Genomic DNA, 17,623 nt, shown 5'->3' on the forward strand with positions numbered 1-17,623 from the left:
TTCTGAAGCAGCAGCCAGGGAGGGTTTGTGTGTTTGCCAATTGCCTCCAAGCCCTGTTAATCCCCGCTCAAACACGGAGCTTTGTAAGCTGATCCCTTCTTTCTCGCCGGTGTAAAGCAGAGCTCTGCTTAGGCAGGGTTTAAAGAGCAGCCAGCAAAACCCAGCGGCACTTTGAGGGAAAGCCCGGCTTTGGGGGGCTCACCCTAAAGCCGGCATTCCCCTCGGGATGTGGGCTGCTCCCAGCTGGGGAAGTGGGTGACGGGAAGCGGAATGGCAGAAAACAATCGGAATGGGAACAATGCGTTAGCCACGCAGGAATGGCCGCGTGAAATCGCTCTGTCCCAGGTGGTTTTAAATAGCTCTTCAGTGGGAAGCTGCTCTGGCTCCCTCGGGGGCTGTCTGAGCCGCACCAGCAGCGTTCATTCGCTGCCGCTGGACGCTGTGCAGCTTGCCATTCAGCCCTTCCAGAGCATCGCAGTGCCGCTGAAAACTCACCCAGGGGCTGTTTATAAAAGCTGTAAATAGGCGAGTTTTCGTGTTTCCGACCTCGCTCTGTAAAGATAAGCGAAATGGTTTGAGTTGCTGGTAAATAACGAAAATTGTTTCTCAGTGTAGTTTAAATGAACGCTTGCTACATGTGATTACTTCTACAATGTGGATGAGAAACAAGAGACAGATGTGAGTTGCCGTGCACTCTCGAGATCAGTGTCTTGAGAAAAAGAAAAGAAAAGTCTGTCTTTTCCAGGGTTTTGGGTTTTTCATAGAGAGCATCCCAGCAATAGCAGCACATCGTCCCCCAGGAACCTCGGGGAAGGAACAGATGAGAGTCCTGCAGGCTCCATCTGAACAATTCTGAGTCCAAACAGATTTTATTCCACAAACCTCCCGCTTCCAAGTGGCAAAGCGGAGCTCCAGCCTCCAGCCAGCCTGGAAATTCATCCCGACAAGCAAAGAGGGGGAGAAGGGAAAGCAAAAAACCCGCAGAATTACGTGGTGAAGCCCCAAGGTCCTGAGTGAGCAGAGCGTGCTGGAAAATCCTCACTGGCGCTGCTGAGCAGCAGGGAAATAAATCCTTGGTGGAGATGTGCCCTCTCCCGGCCTCCCCGGGAACGCCTGCAGGGACAGAGGTGCCAAAAAACTGCCCAGAAAATTATTTTGGGATGTTTCAGGTGGCGCAGCTCAGCCACCAGAGCAGAGGCAGGTGATGGTGCTCAGGAACACGATGGCGGTTTGAGACTCTGGCACGGCCAAGCAGCGAGTTAGAAAAGCAAAATTCACCTCTGGGTTTTAATTCCTCGTCTGAACCTTCCATCTGGCACACGGAGAGAACTGAGAGGTTTTATCGAGTGGTGAAACAATTGATGACACTGACAATGCATTGCTTTCCTGCCTTTAAGAGGAACCAAGTGTTCACTCCCAGTGTAAAATTATCAGTTCCTGCAGACCATAAGGACACTGAGCAAAAAAACACCTTCAACACTTAGCTCCTTTTGCTGTTTCCATCCTGTTATTTTTTTTTTTTCACTGAGAATTTTGACTAATTATCAGCAATTTCCTCTTTTTAATTATGGAACTTTTTTTTCTGATGAAGTGTAAGAGACAAGGAACATTTTGGAGGAAAAATCTGAGATAATCAATAGGGGACAAAAAGAACAGTTTGGGCATAAAATCTGAATTAATCTGTAGGGTAGATAATGAAGATTTTGAGGGAAAAATGAGGTAATTAGAAGTAGACAGGTAGTGAAAATTATGAGGGTCAAATCTGAGGTAATCTTCATGGTAGAGAAGCAATATTTTGAGGTAAACTGAGGTGATCACTATTGGAGAGATGTGGAAAATTTGGGGGTAAAACTTGAGTAGCTCTATAAAGCTACAATGAGTATTTTGGAGGGAAAATCGTATCTGGAGGGGAGAGAATAAACATTTTGGGGATAAGATAGCTAATTATGGGGTCTCCAGGTCACAAAATGTGTGTCAAGGAAAGTGGTTTGAGCTAGGAGTGAATGGGGAGCCCTTGGATTTTGCCTGCTTATGGCAAATATCTGAAATTGGCAATATCTGAAATTGGCAATATCTGATATTGGCAATGTGGCTTTTCGTGCTAAGACAAGGATTCCTAGGAGGAAGGGGAGCCTTGGCCTCACCTGCACAGCTCAGCTGGATGTGACAGAATTGGGGTGGTGTGACAAGGCGTGAACAGATTTCTGGGTTCTGGAGTGCCTTAAAACTTTTCACTGTCAGGTTTTTATGGGTTTCTCCTCGAGGTTTCCTGTGGTCCAGCATCCCTGGTGTCCCTTATTTTGTCCAAAATACAATAATAAAGGATTGAGTCACTGACAAATGGGGTCTGGGATGTAAATGGTTCCAATAAAATTCGGCAAAGAATACAGTAAGAAAAACGAACATACTTTTAATGGCTGGAATAGGTAGGGAGGAAAATGCTGGAGAGAAGGGCACTTTTTGGTTTGAATTGGTGTCACCTCTGGCTGATCAAACCCCGCAGAGAGCGATCAGAGCGGAGCTGGGCCAGCCGGGATGCTCCGAATCCTTGAATTCCCGTTTCCCGGGATGCGGGATCGCGGCGGCGCCGCCTCGGTGCTGCCGCCTTGTGGAGAACCTGGGGCGCAGCAGGGACGGGCCCTGGAGGCTCCGCGGGGCGATCCCCCGGGATCAGGGAATTGTGCTGCTCACGGTGCAGGGGATGCCGCCCTTTGGAGACATTTCAAAGTAGCATCCTACAGCATTTTGGAAGCTGTTTCCAGAATTCCATTTGTAGCTGGATCTCGCTCCAAGCTTTGGTACAGCCTGGGGCTGGAGCAGGTTTTCCAAGGAAGTGGAGATCTCTGAGGACTGGCTCTTTGTGCAGCAAGGGCTGGTTTTCCCAAAGCTGAGATGAACTTTGTAAGGAACCAGGAGTGGATTTCAGCCAGCACTGGGACAGAACGCGAGTCACAGCCGGTACCGGAGCCGGGACTGCAGCGGGCAGGCGGGGCCGAGCGGCGCTCTCCGCCAGTGGCGCTGCCCTCCTGTGGACGCGCCCGGTACTGCAGCTCCGGCGGTGTCGGCACCGGAGCCGGGACAGCGCCTAGCGGGACTCTGCGGTGCTGCCCTCCTGTGGACGGGCGCGGTACCGCAGCCCCTGTGGGACCGGGACACTCGAGGCTCCATGGGGCGATTCCACAGCAGAGAACGGCCTGAAACGCACCAGCCTCATGGAGAGCGTGGTGTGGGCTCAGGCACGGGAACATGTGGCTCCTCCTTCTTCTCTACTGGGGTTTACTCCCTGGAAATAACGTTTCTAACAACCTGGCATGTTCCCTTCAGTACTGCTTTTCCCGGCACAGCCTCCCATTATTCCTTACAGGCACAATAAACCACCTCTATGGGGTCTGATCGCAGCAGGGTTAGGATTTCCTCCCCTTTTTAGGCCATTCTCCCAGCCCTGGAGTGCCACTGGAAAACACAAGTGGTACCTGACCTCTCCCTGTGCTGTCAGGGCTCAGCTTTAGTAGGGACAGATTCTGGGATTAGGAAAATAAAGCACTGAGGCTGTTGGGCAGGGTCTTGGCCATGGGTGCCTCCCTCTATCCCCCCCCAAATCCTCCCTCGGCCTCCTCAGGGCTGCAGAGCTGCAGCTGCAGAGTGGGAGCTGGAGAGCAGAGACCACAAAGCCAGCTGGACCTGGGCCAGGCCTCAGGGCTGTTGTTTTAGGGCGATCCTGTGTCGTAGGGTTCCCAGCATTTGGAAGAACTTCTGCCCAGTCCCAGTGCTGGCTCCAAAGCTTTATTGGGGGGATAAGGCAGGGGGGAGAGGGGCAAGGTCACTGCCCCTAGGGCTGGAGGATGCTCTTCAGGAGTGTTTTCACCTCAGGGCTGAGCCTCTTGGGGAAGAGGATGTCAAAGTAGATGTAGAGGTCCCCCTTGTGCTGCGGGTCCTGGGCCAGCGGCATTCCCTCTCCCGGCACCATTTTGTAGTACTTGGGGCTGCTGAGCAAAGGAAGGGGCTGAGAGGAGCTATGGGATGGTCCCAACACAGGAGCCATGATCCCCAGCCCCACCTGCAGAGCTCCACGTGGGTTTCTCAGGTTATTTGCTCCTCCAGCTTTACCCAGGGCCTGTCCTCTTCTTCCAGGCTCCAGCATCCATGGTCATCCACCCACACCCAGCCCTCTCCTTGCCTCTGCTCCCAGCAATGTGGCACCAGACGCAAAGAGTCACCCACTGTGGGCATCCTCCTCCTCCTGCAGCCCCAAACCTGCTGGAGAAGGCTTTGGAGCACCCCGAGTTCCTCCCAAGTGCCCGCTCACCCCCGCTTTCCCCTGGCACTTACTCCACAATGTCATTGATGGGGATGTTCAGCAGCCTCCCATCCAGTGTCCATACATCCAGGGTGCATCCAGTCAGTGCCTACCGGGCATGGAGGGGCACCAGGAGCTGCTGCTGCAGCCCCAGAGCCCAAAGGTGAACCTCTGTTCCCTCACTCGGCCCTTTACCTTTGCCAGGGAGATTTTGGCAACATAAAGGAGGTTGTTGTCGATCCTTTTGAACCTTGGGTGCAGCTTCTCTTGGACAACAAAGGTGATGTCAGCTGGAATGATGTTTGGGCCCTAATTGAGGGGAGAAAAGAGCACAGAATCAGGGAATGCCAGGACAGTTTGGGTTGGAAGGGACATTAAAATTCACCCAGTTCCACCCCCTGCCATGGGCATGGACACCTTCCACTAGACCAGGTTGCCCCAAGCCACATCCAACCTGTCCTTGGAAACCTGAAAATTATTTTATACTGGGAAAACTGACACAAATTCCTGCTCTTTTGTTGCTGTTTTCAGGTGGCTAGAGAGAAGGGAAAGGTATTTTCTTCCCTTCAGAGAAAAAGGAGTCTTATATCCAAGATGCCTGCCCAGCCAAGGGCAAATCCAGAACCGTGTTTCTGCCAGGAAGAAAACCTGCTCTTTCAATTTTTTTTCTTTAACCTGTTCTGAGGAAAATCCAGGCAGGGATGGCTCCTCAGAGTGCTTCTGAGCACAGTAATGCTGAGTCTCTTTGTTGGTCACGCAGCCAAGTGCCCTCAGCGGTGGGAAACAAGAACTTTTTCCATGGAGTGGGTACAAGACTGGAACAGCTGCCTAGGGAGAACATGGAGTCTCCTCTCTGGAGACATCCCAAACCCACCAGAATGAGTTCCTGCCTGGCCGAGGGTGTTGGATGAGGTGATCTCCAGGGGTCCCTTCCAAACCTGATTATTCTGTGGTTCTGTGCTCACCTGGTCTCCTTCCTTTTCAAAGGTGATCCTGGTGCCGCGCTGCCATCCTGGCTGCACATCAATGGTTAGGATCTTGTCCCTGATGGTGCTCGTCTGCCCATCCTCGTTCATCACCTGGGCGTGCACAGTGAGGGGCCCAGAGAGGGAGGGTCAGCAGCGCTCTGCTCGCCAGAGGAAAGGGCAAGCCTGGCTTGTACTCCACACCAAAGTGGCTCTGGGTACAAATAGGATCAGATCACAGAATCGTGGGATCATTTAGGTCAGAAAAGACCTCCAAGATCATGGAGTCCAATTGTTCTCCCAGCATTGCCAGGCCACCACTAACCCATATCCCCAAGTGCCACAACCACACAGCTTTAAATCCCTCCAGGAATGGGGACTCCACTACTGCCCTGGGCAGCCTATTGCACTGCCTGACCACCCTTTCAGTGCAGAAATTTTCCCTAATATCCAACCTAAACCTCCCCTGGCACAGCTTGAGGCTGTTTCCTCATGTCCTAGAACAGGAAAGACCCAGGGCTGGGTCCAGGAGACTGGGACAACAAGGAGGGGGACAGAGGTCACCAAGGGCACAAAAAGGAGACACAATGCAGTGTGAAAATGGAATTATGGGAGCCCAGAACACCCTGAGCTCCTTCTCCACCCATCTCTGAGATCAGCCCTCGCTTCCTACCAGCTCCCACGCTGAATTCCCTTTGCCAAGCTAGAGGGGAGAACACGGGTTCAGCTCCTCCTGGGTTTGGTGCAACAAGCTTCTGGGGCAGGGCCATCCCCAAATCCCCAAGGTCCCCCAGCGAGGGCAGAGCTCGCTCCAAAATCCACCCCCTTCAGCCCCACAGCCCCTACCCTGCGGGAGATCTTAATCTTCTTGGTGCAGCCATGGAACAGGTCCTCGAGGGACACGTAGAGATCCCGCACGATGGGGGGGTCCTGCTGCAGGGCTCCCCGGCCTCGGGGCCCTCCAAAGGGCAGCAGCACCTCAGAGCCATCCTCAGCAAAGAACTCTGTGGGAGGGAGCAGAGGGACAGCCCCTCACTGGGGTCAGAGCTGGGGGGTCCTCTGGGGTAGTTACCTCCCACCCAGAGCCACCCCAAGTGTTTTCTTTCCAGGAGTGTTTATGGCAGCCTCGCCTCCCTAATCCTTCTTTTTGATGGGAATCCCAGAAAGGGTCACAGGAGCAGATGGGGAAAGCTGACAGCCTGAACAGCACCTCCAGATCTCTCCCCCACCCAGGACTAGGGGAAGTCAGGATCTCTCCTCCAAGTACCAGAGGGATCTGAGAGCAGTTGGGGAGGAAAGCATTCCTGGAAAGCTTGGTGTTCTAGCTGGCAGCTGCCATGGAATCATGGCAGCCACAGATGGACCCCAGCCAGCCCCAAAGTCTCCCAACCTACCTGCAAAGGGGTTGTCCCCTCCAAAGAACTCCCTGAAGACTTTTTCAGGGTTGTTGTGGAACACGTATCCAACGCTCCAAGGGTTGTCGCTCGCATACTCCAAGGGGATGCCACCTTTGAGCCCTTCTTCCCCAAATTTGTCGTAGATGCCTTTCTTCATAGCTTAGGGAACAAGGAAGTGTTGGGAATTGGGGGAGAGCCCCAGGCTGAGATCCAGGTTTTGTTTGGGGGGAGGCTGGAGAAGAGGGTTCCCAGGAACAGGGGGGACAGACATGGGAGTGTGTGCCAGTTCCCAGCTGGGCACTGAGCTGGTCGTGCCAGGGAGCAGGAATTCATAGCCCCTTCCTGCCCCCGCAGTCAAAGGAAGGGGACACTCCCACTTACGGTCGCTGAGCACATCGTAGGCCTCTGCCAGCTGCTGGAACCTCTTCGGGCCCCAGGGCTCCTTGCATTTCAATGGGTGGTACTTCAGGGCCAACTTCCGATAGCTAAGGAGCACAGGATGCTTTGGGCTCGGGGGACTTTAAAGCCCATCTCATTCCCACGCCCTGCTATGGGCCCGGACACCTTCCACTATGCCAGGCTGGACGGGGCTTGGAGCAACTTCCAGGGATGGGGGCAGCCACAGCTTCTCTGGGGAACCTGTACCAGGCCTCACCACCCACACAGCCACGATTTCCTTCCCAACATCCCATATATCCCTACCTCTGGCAGTGGAAGCCATTCCCTGTGTCCTGTCCCTCCATGCCTTGGCCCCAGTCCCTCTCCAGCTCTCCTGGAGCCCCTTTAGGCCCTGCAAGGGGCTCTGAGCTCTCCCTGGAGCCTTCTCAGAGTATCTCCATGGTCCCTCCAGACCCACTGACCCCATTCCCACATCCAGCCCGGGCTGCCCCATACAGCCCCCAGACCCTTTTCCCCCCTCGCAGCCCCACTGCGGGGCAGGGGGGAAGGCCAAGGACAGGCACGCACGGCACCGCCCCACTCCCACCGCCACCCTCGGCTGCCTCCCGGCCCAGGGGGTCTCTCTGATGCCGGGGGTCCTCACGCCTTCTTGATGGCGTCGGCGGTGGCCCCGCGGTCCAGCTCCAGCACAGCGTAGTAGTCCAGCCCCATGGCGTCCCGTTGCTATAGCGACAGGCTTCAGGCCCGCGCCGCGCGGGGCATCAAGGGAAGCGTAGTTCTCCCGCTCACTTCCGCACTCTGCCGGGCCCGCTCAATCCTCACCCCGCATCTCTTCTTTCTTAAAAATCCCCAAGTTTTCATGGAAACACGTGTATTAACACAGGTGTTACCAAAGCAGCGGTTTATTTCACTCCATACTGTGACAGTCACTTTCACTGCACCCCCTCTCCCCCTTTATTTATTTATTTCCCCCCACTACAAACAGCATATTTTCAGCACTGGAAATGCAACCACAACATCATTGCAACACAAGATCCTCTCTAAATTAAAAATTGATCCCAGCTGTGTAGTAGCAAAAAAATGTGACCTGTTACAAAAACATTGTGAATGGAGCCTGGTCATCACAACGGCCTCAAACTTGTACACACACATCCCAGGAAAATCAGCTTGGAAGAGCCTTTCCCACATGCTTCTCCTTTATTTGGCCCCTTCAAAAACTTAGAAGTCAGAAAGTTGGTATCTCCTCACTATCCCATCCCTGCAGCACGTGTAGATTTCCTTCTCCCAAGAAGCCACCTGAAGAAGGAAAAAATAAAAAAGAAAAGGGAACAAGATGGGTCAGGCAGCACCACTGCTTTTACCCTCAGGATTCTCCCAGCACTCTTTATCCACACTTTTTATAGGAACACAGCTCTGCCAGAACTGCTCCAACTCCACCACTCCAGCCAGCTCCTGCACAACCGAGATAAAGCCAGGGAATTCTGCAGAGGATTGGTTTATGCAAAATATCAGGATTATTCAGGTAGAAAAAACAAAGCTAAGCTCAGAAGTCAACTGTGTGAAGGAACCTGCTGGGGTGAAAAGCCTGAGGTAAAGGCAGCTGCCTCCTGCCTGGCATCAGCTTTCCCTGCCCACCTTCTCCTCAGGGATAGCCCACGTTCCTCACCTTGTACACAGGGTCGCAGTCGGCCTCGGTGAGATCCAGGACATAATCCAGGTCCTGCTGGACAATGAAGCAGGTGCCATCCCCTGCAAGGAAGGCACAGCAGCCAATCAGTGAAACGAGCCACGCTTCTAATTACAGACAGAAATTCCAGCGGGAAAAGGCTACAGTGGGTGAGAAGTGCCTTGGAGGCCCTGTTTTGGAGGGGCATGAGGGATATGGAGGGTGGAAATCCCAAAGAAAAGGGGCAAAAGGACAATGCCCAAAGAGCACAAGGCTCCTTGACTTGATTATAGGATTTCTAGGGGCACAAAACAGCCCTGGAATTACCTTGGCTGGCAATAAATCCATCTCGGTATGGGAGCAGGGAAAGCACTGGTGCTCCTGATCTGTGGATCACCTGGATTGGAGCACTAGGAAAAAGAACAGAAACAAGGGATGAGGATTGTTGTTCAGAGCAGCTGTGACTGCCCCTGGATCCCTGGGAGTGTCCAAGGCCAGGCTGGATGGGGCTTGGAGCAGTGTGGGACAGTGGAAGGTGCCCCTGCCCACGGGAAGGGGTGGCACTGGATGAGCTTTAAGGTCCCTTCCAACCCAAACCATTCCATGATTTTCTCCTATGGACTGAGTTAGCAGGGAAGAGCAATGAAACTCCACAGCTCATTTCCAGCCCTGTGCTGGAATGAGGACCAGGGTAAATGTCAGGATCCACGTGAGGGAAAGAAATGGGCAGTGTGGGAGGGGGGAATATTGATGATAAGAAGTTTTCTACCCCATTTATCTACATGTATGTGCACACAGATTATACAAATATAAAGTTATACAAATTTTACCTAACATTACACACAGCACATCAAAATAATGCAAGAGGCTCAGGATGCGATGGGATGCACCCCTTGGAAGTGGCACTGCCTGGCAGCACCCTCTGCCTCTCTTTTCCAACCAAAAGACTGGCTGTTTGTCCCAGGCACTCACTCACTTTGTGTTTCTCACATCCAGCTGGTAGATGTTCCCATCTTGAGTCCCTGCCAGAATGTAGGTGCTTGACAGGAACGTGCAGCAGTTGAAGGCATCAGATCCGATGAAGAGGAACACCTGAGGATTTGGGAACAAACTAAGTGTCAGGCACGTGGGACACCCACGAGAGGGAAGCAGTCATTTATTTAGAAGACAGTACAGCTGCCACTGTTTAATTGTAAATACTGTCTTCCCTGTTCTCAAGTTAAATCCTGAGCAACTCTTACTCCTCACATAAAAATCTGTCCAGGAGGAAGGACAGTGAGCATCCCTTTATTGCACCAGGCTCTGGCCTCTCCTCCAGTTTAGGTTTAACATGGCTCAATTCCCCATCCCAGTGCTCTGACAGCCCCAGATCCTTACTGGCTGCCTGCTCTGCAGTCCCACTCCTTGAAGCTTCTTGTCCTCTCGAGCCAGCAGCAGGATTTTCCCTTCTGTCCCCACCTCACGTTCACCTGGAAAAAGGACAACAGCTAATTCCAGCAGTAGCTGCACAACAAACCTTGGTGGGATCAGAACCCAACAGCTTGGATCGCCCCAGCTGAACGGTAGCAAGATTCCTCCAGATCCCAAGACACCAGGAAGGCCAGCAGCCACGCAGAGCTCAGTCTTCATCACTCAAGAGTGATGAAGGTTGATAGGGCTGAATTCCACCCAGGACTGGAGCACTCTGTTCCCTTCCCATGGTGCCACAAGGTCATGGAGCAGCGTTCCCAACACTTGGGATTACTGGGGACAAACCTAAGCAGTTTGGGACAGAGAGATGAGGGGGATTTTAAGGGAAAGGCCCTTACTGGGAGGTTTCTCAGGTGTGCCCAGGTTCAGGGAGTTGTCAGCGGTGCCCACGGCGATGCCATTGACGGGAGAGCTGCAGTCAGCAATGACACCCAGGCAGGCAGACTTCCCACAGTCCCAGAGACGGGCAGTGCCATCCCTGGAGCAGGACAGGACATTCCTTCCCCGATCCACAATGGCAGTGTCCAAAACACCTGCATGAAACCAAAGACTGTGTTCATACAGACACCAAAAGCACCCGATTTCCGGAGCTAAACTCGAATACTGGCTCCAGGCCACTGTCCCCAGTGACAGCAGTCACACACAGACAAGTTGTGCTCCTAGAAAAAGGTGCCTGTGGAAGGCAGCAGCTCCCAGAAAACCCCACAGTGTGGAACCACCATCTGGCACAAACGGAAGATATTATCAATCAAATGATCAGCAACACCTCACCTCAGCCCAAGCTGGTGCCACACAAAATGAACCTCCAATTTGGGCAGAAAAGAGCCTGCCACTTTTAAATGTTCCCATGTCCACCCCTGGATAATCCCAAAAGCATCATCCCTGTTGTCCAGCTACAGCAACATCCAAAGAGCAGTGTCTGCTGGCACTAAGATCCCTTAACTACTTTATTTTACTGTGGGCTGTCAAATTTGGATCTGAAAAATGACAGTGGTTTTCTTAGCAGAGAACAGCCAGGTGGTCAGAAGATTTAATTGCCACTTTCCCCACAAAAGCTCAAAGAACAGGATAAGTCAAGCAAACAGACTGCAGCAGTTTGGGCTGGAGGAATAAGCAGTGACTAAAGTCACCTGGAGAGTGACTGGCAGCATTGCTTTGACCAAGGTTCTGCCACACCCCCTGGGTTTGGTTAGGGGACATGGCTGCAAAAGCATTTTCAATGCCCACAAACAGATTATAGAATGGCTTGGGTGGGGAGGGATCTTGAAGAACAAGTTCCAACCCCCAAATCATGTAAGAATAAATCAGCACAAGATGGGTGTTTGAGTGAATCAAGTTTAGGGCAGCCAGCCACAGGGTTTATTAACCTCTCAATCAAGCCCAGCACCTCATGAGACAAGGGAAAACCAGAGCCTGGACACAGCAATTGGCAGCTCAGGGAAGAGAGAATCTGGGGTAGTGTTTCGGGCATCTGATGCCACATTCCAGACATTAAACACAGAATGCAGTGGGTTGCAGACTGGACATCAGACCTAGAGTGCAAAGCAAGTACACACACAGCAAATGAAGCATTTTAAGGGCTCTGTACCTCCTTTGTGACCTTTAAATGTTACTACACAGCTGGCATCTTCTGCTGACCAGATCTTTAGCTGGGCATCCATTCCCCCACTCAGAACCACGAGGCCCGATGGGAAAAACCTGCAACAATTCACATCATACACATGGCCTTCCAAAAGTCTCTGGAAAAACAAAGAACTATGTGCTAGTTCCATTGTCATCATCCTCGTGCCGAGCAGTCGTTGAGTTATGACACTGGAAAATTTGGCATTCCCACATGGGCAAAGGATTAAACTCAAATCCTCTGGGTCTGCATTGCTGGTATCGAGTGGTCTGAAGTGGGGGCAGTCAAAGAGGTGACTTTGGGCCTCCCTCTATCATTTGAGCAGTTAACTATATAGCAGAAGATACTATATTTGCTGCTAAACACAAGTTAAATGTCTGTATCCTCTGCCAAACAAGGAGCTGAGAGGTCATGCTTCACAAGAGGAGCTTTCCCTCTTTACTGGGAAGGCCACAAGCCAGGATGTAGCTAATCCAGAACCAAAATCTTTTTTCCTCCCCTCTTCTCTCTTTCGTAAGAAATTCAGTGCCTTTACCATGCAGGATAGGGGTTGTCAGTGACCTGTTACTCCTGAGTACCTCTCTGAGCAACATCCCCCCTTGGGAGAAGCCACCTTTTCCAGTAGATTTGACTTAAAGCCTCCAAGATGCCCAATTTCAATTAGCTTTTCATTAAAAAGCCAGATTCTTCATAGGGTGTGGACAGCCTGACCAAAGTCATGGCCTTCAGGACTTCAGGAATGTCACAGAAAACACATAAACATCCAAGCCAGATGTTCTTACTCTTATTTCTCCATTTGCAGCCTGCCATATTTTCATCGTCCCATCTGTGCTGGTAGACACTCCGAGTCCTCCACCACTGGATATATCAAGGCAGGTAATCTGAAGGAAGGTAAAAGCACCAAAAATCAGCTTTATATAATTCTGTATATAAATATTTCTGCTCAAGAGCCTAGTTCTGTACAGGGGGAGACCTGCTAAACCCATTCTCTGCCTGTGACTCTGCAAGGCCAGGAGAAAAAGGAATGCTGAGGCAGAAGCCTGCACAAGAAGCAGCAGTTGTATTCCAGGTTTATCCCAGGTGGAAGAGAAATCTGGACTTTTCTAACAGGTCCTGTAAACAGATGAGAAATAAGAAAACAGCTCAGGGCAACTGGCCTGACTCAAAAGCCCACAATACACAGTTTCAGATATTTATGAAGCCAAATGCACAGCCTAAATTTGCTGCAACACGGAACCAAAACTAGTTCTTTACACAAACTGGGGCTGTTCAGAAGAAGGACATTGAGAGGCTGGAGCGTGTCCAAGGCAGGGAACAGAGCTGGGGAAGGGAATGGAGCCCCAGGAGAGGCTGAGGGAGCTGGAAAGGGGCTCGGCCTGGAGAAAAGGAGGCTCAGGGGGGACCTTGGGGCTGTGCACAACTCCTGACAGGAGGGGACAGCCAGGGGAGTTGGGCTCTGCTCCCAGGGAACAGGGACAGGAGGAGAGGGAACGGCCTCAGGCTGTGCCAGGTTGGACATCAGGAGGAATTTCTCCATGGAAAAGGGTTTTAAACAGTGGAAGGAAGATTTGGAGTCCCCATCCCTGGAGGTGTCCAAGGAAGGGCTGGACGTAGCACTCAGTGCTCTGGGCTGGGGACAAGGTGGGCATCGGGCACAGCTTGGAATCGGTGATCTCAGAGGTCTTTTCCTTTTCAGATGTCTTAGGAATTCTGTGATTCTGTGAGCTGCATTTGCATTGCATTTTTTGAATTGAATTTTCAGGCTGTGGGTGGAAGAAAAAAACCCGCTACAGCGGTAAAAGCCAAGGACAGGAGGAACAAGAAACGCAGATGGACTCTAGCCAGGACAGGGTTAAGTTTTCCAGCGGCAGGAGGGGCAGGGCCAGGAGGAGGATGTTCCTCAATCCCACCTCTCCCTGCGGCAGCGCGAAAAAGTTCATTTTTTTCCCGCTTCCCTTCTTCCCGGCCGTGTCCCCGCGGTCGGTCCCTGTCCCATTGCTGTTCCCAGTGAGTCGCTGCCTTCGGGGCTCCGGTTCCCCTCTGCAGCCTCCCACCGAGCGCCCGCAGGAACGCTAAATTCGGGAATACCAATCCCAAACCACCACAGTCCGGCGCCCAGGGTTGAGATAAGGACAGCACTGCCCGCAGCGGGTTGGAAGCAAGTTTGAACTGAGTGTTTGGTGTGTTAGGTACAGTCGCTGGTCACGATGTGGCTTAGTCAGCTCTTCGTGGGGTGGCACCTGTGCAGGTTTATATTTCCCTGCGTGGTCCTGATAAATCACTTTAACAGTTTAGAGAGATGGTTCAAGATTCTTATGTGCCTGGATTTTGTGATGTCAACTTGTGGCATGATACACTACCTCCAGGAGACCACTAATAATTGTTCCCAGTCCGTGGGGGGAATGGGGGACGAATACCTTCACAACCTTTTCCCCTCCTTTAACTCCTTTAAGCCTTTTAAAGCAGCTTTTGAGCTGGTTCTGAAAACTGAAGAAAGCACATTGTCATTCAGTCTGCTATATCTCCTCCCTCTGGTCTACATCGCCTTTATGGTCTATTTCATCTTTAGAGTTACAAAAGAGATTACTGGGAAGGTCTTCCAGAGAGCGGATAATGATGAGTGGCACAGAAGGTGGGAGAAAATCGGCCAGGTTTTGAAGGAGTATTCGGCTCCAGTGCTTTGGAAGTTCACCCCTCAACAAATACAGGACCCCGTTAAAGTGGCAGAATATCTGAAAGAGAAACGCTGTGGTGGTTCCAGGGAGAAGCAACTTACTGCACTGTGCTGGGCCCTGACTACTGTTTATCGGACACTGCTGGAGACCAGCCAGTCCCCTCAGGGGGAAGAGGAGGAGGAGGAAAACAGAACAACAGGCACCGAGGCCACCCAAACTGCAGCTGCACCAGAGGAACAACCCATGCTGGGAGCAGTTGCTCCTGAACAGAACACATCCAACACCGAATTAGTTTCCTTAGTGAGGGATGAAGAGGATGAAGATGATGAAGAGTCCTCAGAAGAGGAGGAAGAGTCCTCAGAAGAAGAGGAAGAGGCAGAGCCAGAGATAATCATCGAATCCCAACGTAAGCTGCAATCAGCCCGAGAACGTTTCACCCGCCTTCCGGATCAGTCCTTACTGCTCTGGCTGTACGAGTGCTGGTTTGCAGGGGCCCATGTGGATGTACTGCTGGACAGCTCTGAAGCCAAGCAGCTGGGATCCCTGTCCCGGGACGTGGCCATTGACAGGGGGCTTGGGAGAAGGACAGGAACTCACAGCCTCTGGATGCGACTGGTGGGAAGCGTGAGGGAAGCGTACACCGCGGACGAGCTGCTGGTGCAGCGGGACAGGTGGAACACCAGGCTGGAAGGTGTTCAGTACCTGACAGAACTATCTGTGGCAGACATACTCTTTGGGGATACACAGAACAGTCAGTGCCTCGACGATCTGGACAGGGCCTGCTGCACCTGGGACATCTGGCAGGCGTTCAGAAAGAGCGCGCCACCGCTCTACGCCAAGGCACTGTCATCGATCACGTGGAACAGGAACCTAAAGGTGCTAAAATTAAAGGCCTTCATCTGGGACTATAGGCTGAAACCCTCTTCCCCTCCACAGGACAGCTTCTCCTACGTGGAAACACAGCCCGAGGAACGTGCAGCCTCCGGTGACGATCCCTGCACAATATGCCATGAGGAGCTAGGCAGAAACTCGTGTGAGCTGGAGTGTGGGCATGAATTCCACAGAGAGTGCATCAGGACGTGGCTCCAGGAGCACTCCAGCACCTGTCCCCTCTGCCGTGACTACGCCATCCTACCTGCACCTGTCCCTGAGCATCCTGCACGGAACAGGTCACAGTGCTACTAAGCCAGGCCTTGGAAAAGATCAGGATTTTAGAAGAGGTCCCAAAGAAAAGTGCTGAAGAGACCAAGTTCTTAAAGAATGGACTGGATTGATTTCATAAGGCTGAGAAGTATAAATGAAAAAATGGCAGCAGAAGAATTTAAAAGTTAGCTAAATAAGCCCCTGGATACCAAAGAGAGGGAGTGGAAGTCGACTGGTGACAAGGAAAAGCAGTATAATGGATATAGATACGTATCCTGAGACATTTAGGAGGGACAGCTTTTGATTAAGGGAATGATTCCTGTGCTTTTGTGTGCACAGACATAGTTGGGTGGTGTGGGATTTGGGCATGAGGATATGGGATAGAATGAGGGGTGGGGAATGTCCTGGTTCTAGCCAGGACTGGGTTAATTTTTACAGGAGCATGGGACATTTGGGACATTTGGTGGCATGGGTTTTGGGTTCCTCGTGGTGAGCGGATCTCTTCTCTCCTATGCATTTTGTTAATTAACGCTGTTGCTACTGTGGCTTTTATTATTCCACTGCTGTTTTAAGTAAATCGTTCTTATCTCAACCCCGAGCTTTGTCTTTTGTGCCTCCCATCCCTGTTTCCATCCTGCTGAAGGGGGAAGGAGTCAGTGGCATGTGGTCCAGGGTGTTTCAGTGGGAACACCATCCCTAAACCACAAGTTCCATCTCCATTGCAACCCCTCACACGCAGATCCACACTCCAGGCCACCCCTCGCTGTGAGGACACCACAGACAGGGATGTGAGAGTTGCCAGTCATACCCAGAGATTCCCACCTCACAAGGCTACTCACACTTTTCTGATGAATCCTACAGAAGCTTGTGTACGGAGCCAGGAACTTTGTGGACACGTTTTCGTGAGGACAAGAAATGAGGATGCTTTTCTAGGGGGGGAAACAAGGGAAGAAGAAATTAGAAGGGCTGTTAGTCCTGAAACAGAGGTTGCTGAGGTTAAACTGTGGCTTGGACCCAGCTGTGGGATCCCAGAGCCTGAAAACCGATGGGAGGGTCAGTGTGGGGCTCATCTCCTCAGGATGCAGGTGGGATGGTAGGGACCAGCTCCAGGGCTCTGCACAGCAGGACAAGACTGTGCAGAGCACAGATGACAGCTTAGGCTGTCAGAGCAGCCCCCTTTATGCACAGGGAATGGTCACCAACCCCTCTCCCCCCAGCCCTGGCACCTTGGTGACTTCCCTGACCACGAATCCCTCGGAGGCCACGATGTCTGGGACGCCGTCAGAGCTGAGCCCACGCCGGGTGACGCTGCCATACAGGGTGGGCTTCCCTGGGGGACAGCAGCCGTCAGCCCCTGCACCCACAGGGATGCCAAACGTTCCCTCCCAACTCAGAGAGACCCCAACCTCCCTCACCTCCTCCTTACCCACAAGGATCTCAAACACCCCCATCCCCTCCTAACGCCCTCAGGATCCCTAAATGACTCCACACCCTTTAACACCAAAGGGATCCCCAAACCACCCCAATCCCTTCCAGCCCAACAGCCGCACCCCCGTTTGAACCGCAGGGCACCCCAGCAACCCCGTTCCCTGCTAACACACGGGGCACCCCGCCACCAGCCCCTATCCCAAAGGGTCCCCCGGCCACGGCCATCCGTTCCTGCTCTTTGAACACCCTTCACCCCCAGAACCCTCTCGATCCTCCCCGGTCCCCTCTCACCCCCACGACTCCTTCGAGGCCTCTTCAGGCCACTTACCGGGGCTGCGGCAGCTCAGCCACGCCTCGCCCTCGTCCCTACTGCAGAGAGAAGAAGCGGCCGTGAGCGGGGCAGGGAGAGGGACAAGGACAGAGACAAAGAAAGGGACCGTTCTCACCTCAGCGCCCGGCTCCAGTCGCTCTGGATCCGCAGCGTCGCCGCCATCTTTGCCGGGGTAACTGCGCACACTTCCGCCTCGTTGCTTCCCGTCGACCCCCGCGCGAGCGGAAAGGG

The 17,623-nt window shown here is 52.6% G+C and overlaps 2 protein-coding genes across 2 annotated transcripts; both read right to left on the reverse strand.

The window, feature by feature from the left end:
* Positions 1 to 3,767: 3,767 nt before the first annotated feature.
* On the reverse strand, positions 3,768 to 7,856 carry DNAJB13 (DnaJ heat shock protein family (Hsp40) member B13). The gene is made up of 8 exons (XM_068180422.1): positions 7,702 to 7,856; positions 7,041 to 7,144; positions 6,657 to 6,818; positions 6,109 to 6,266; positions 5,263 to 5,376; positions 4,493 to 4,606; positions 4,330 to 4,406; positions 3,768 to 3,983 (listed from the first exon to the last, which is right to left on the reverse strand). Exons 1-8 carry the CDS (start codon positions 7,767 to 7,769, stop codon positions 3,830 to 3,832), a joined length of 951 nt encoding a protein of 316 aa, XP_068036523.1. The 5' UTR covers positions 7,770 to 7,856; the 3' UTR covers positions 3,768 to 3,829.
* A 380-nt stretch (positions 7,857 to 8,236) lies between these two features.
* Positions 8,237 to 17,623, reverse strand: PAAF1 (proteasomal ATPase associated factor 1). Its single transcript, XM_068180417.1, has 12 exons — positions 17,508 to 17,623; positions 17,390 to 17,430; positions 16,860 to 16,963; positions 16,473 to 16,562; positions 12,598 to 12,696; positions 11,783 to 11,933; positions 10,533 to 10,727; positions 10,102 to 10,193; positions 9,701 to 9,816; positions 9,052 to 9,134; positions 8,725 to 8,807; positions 8,237 to 8,354 (listed from the first exon to the last, which is right to left on the reverse strand). The coding sequence occupies exons 1-12, from the start codon at positions 17,552 to 17,554 to the stop codon at positions 8,277 to 8,279; spliced, it is 1,179 nt and encodes a 392-aa protein (XP_068036518.1). The 5' UTR covers positions 17,555 to 17,623; the 3' UTR covers positions 8,237 to 8,276.

The sequence above is a fragment of the Anomalospiza imberbis genome, chromosome 2 (assembly GCF_031753505.1).
Source record: "Anomalospiza imberbis isolate Cuckoo-Finch-1a 21T00152 chromosome 2, ASM3175350v1, whole genome shotgun sequence".
In the NCBI taxonomy this organism is placed as follows: Eukaryota; Metazoa; Chordata; class Aves; order Passeriformes; family Viduidae; genus Anomalospiza; species Anomalospiza imberbis.

Excerpts from the sequence above, each read along its gene's own strand:
- PAAF1 (XM_068180417.1), bottom strand. The coding sequence starts at position 17,554 with ATGGCGGCGACGCTGCGGATCCAGAGCGACTGGAGCCGGGCGCTGAG. Across the intron at positions 16,964-17,389 it reads GCTGAGCTGCCGCAGCCCCG|GGAAGCCCACCCTGTATGGC; the intron begins GTAAGTGGCCTG and ends GCTGTCCCCCAG. Across the intron at positions 10,194-10,532 it reads CACACCTGAGAAACCTCCCA|GTGAACGTGAGGTGGGGACA; the intron begins GTAAGGGCCTTT and ends TCCTTTTTCCAG.
- DNAJB13 (XM_068180422.1), bottom strand. The coding sequence starts at position 7,769 with ATGGGGCTGGACTACTACGCTGTGCTGGAGCTGGACCGCGGGGCCACC. Across the intron at positions 6,819-7,040 it reads CTACGATGTGCTCAGCGACC|CTATGAAGAAAGGCATCTAC; the intron begins GTAAGTGGGAGT and ends TTGTTCCCTAAG. Across the intron at positions 3,984-4,329 it reads CCCATCAATGACATTGTGGA|CCCCAAGTACTACAAAATGG; the intron begins GTAAGTGCCAGG and ends TTTGCTCAGCAG.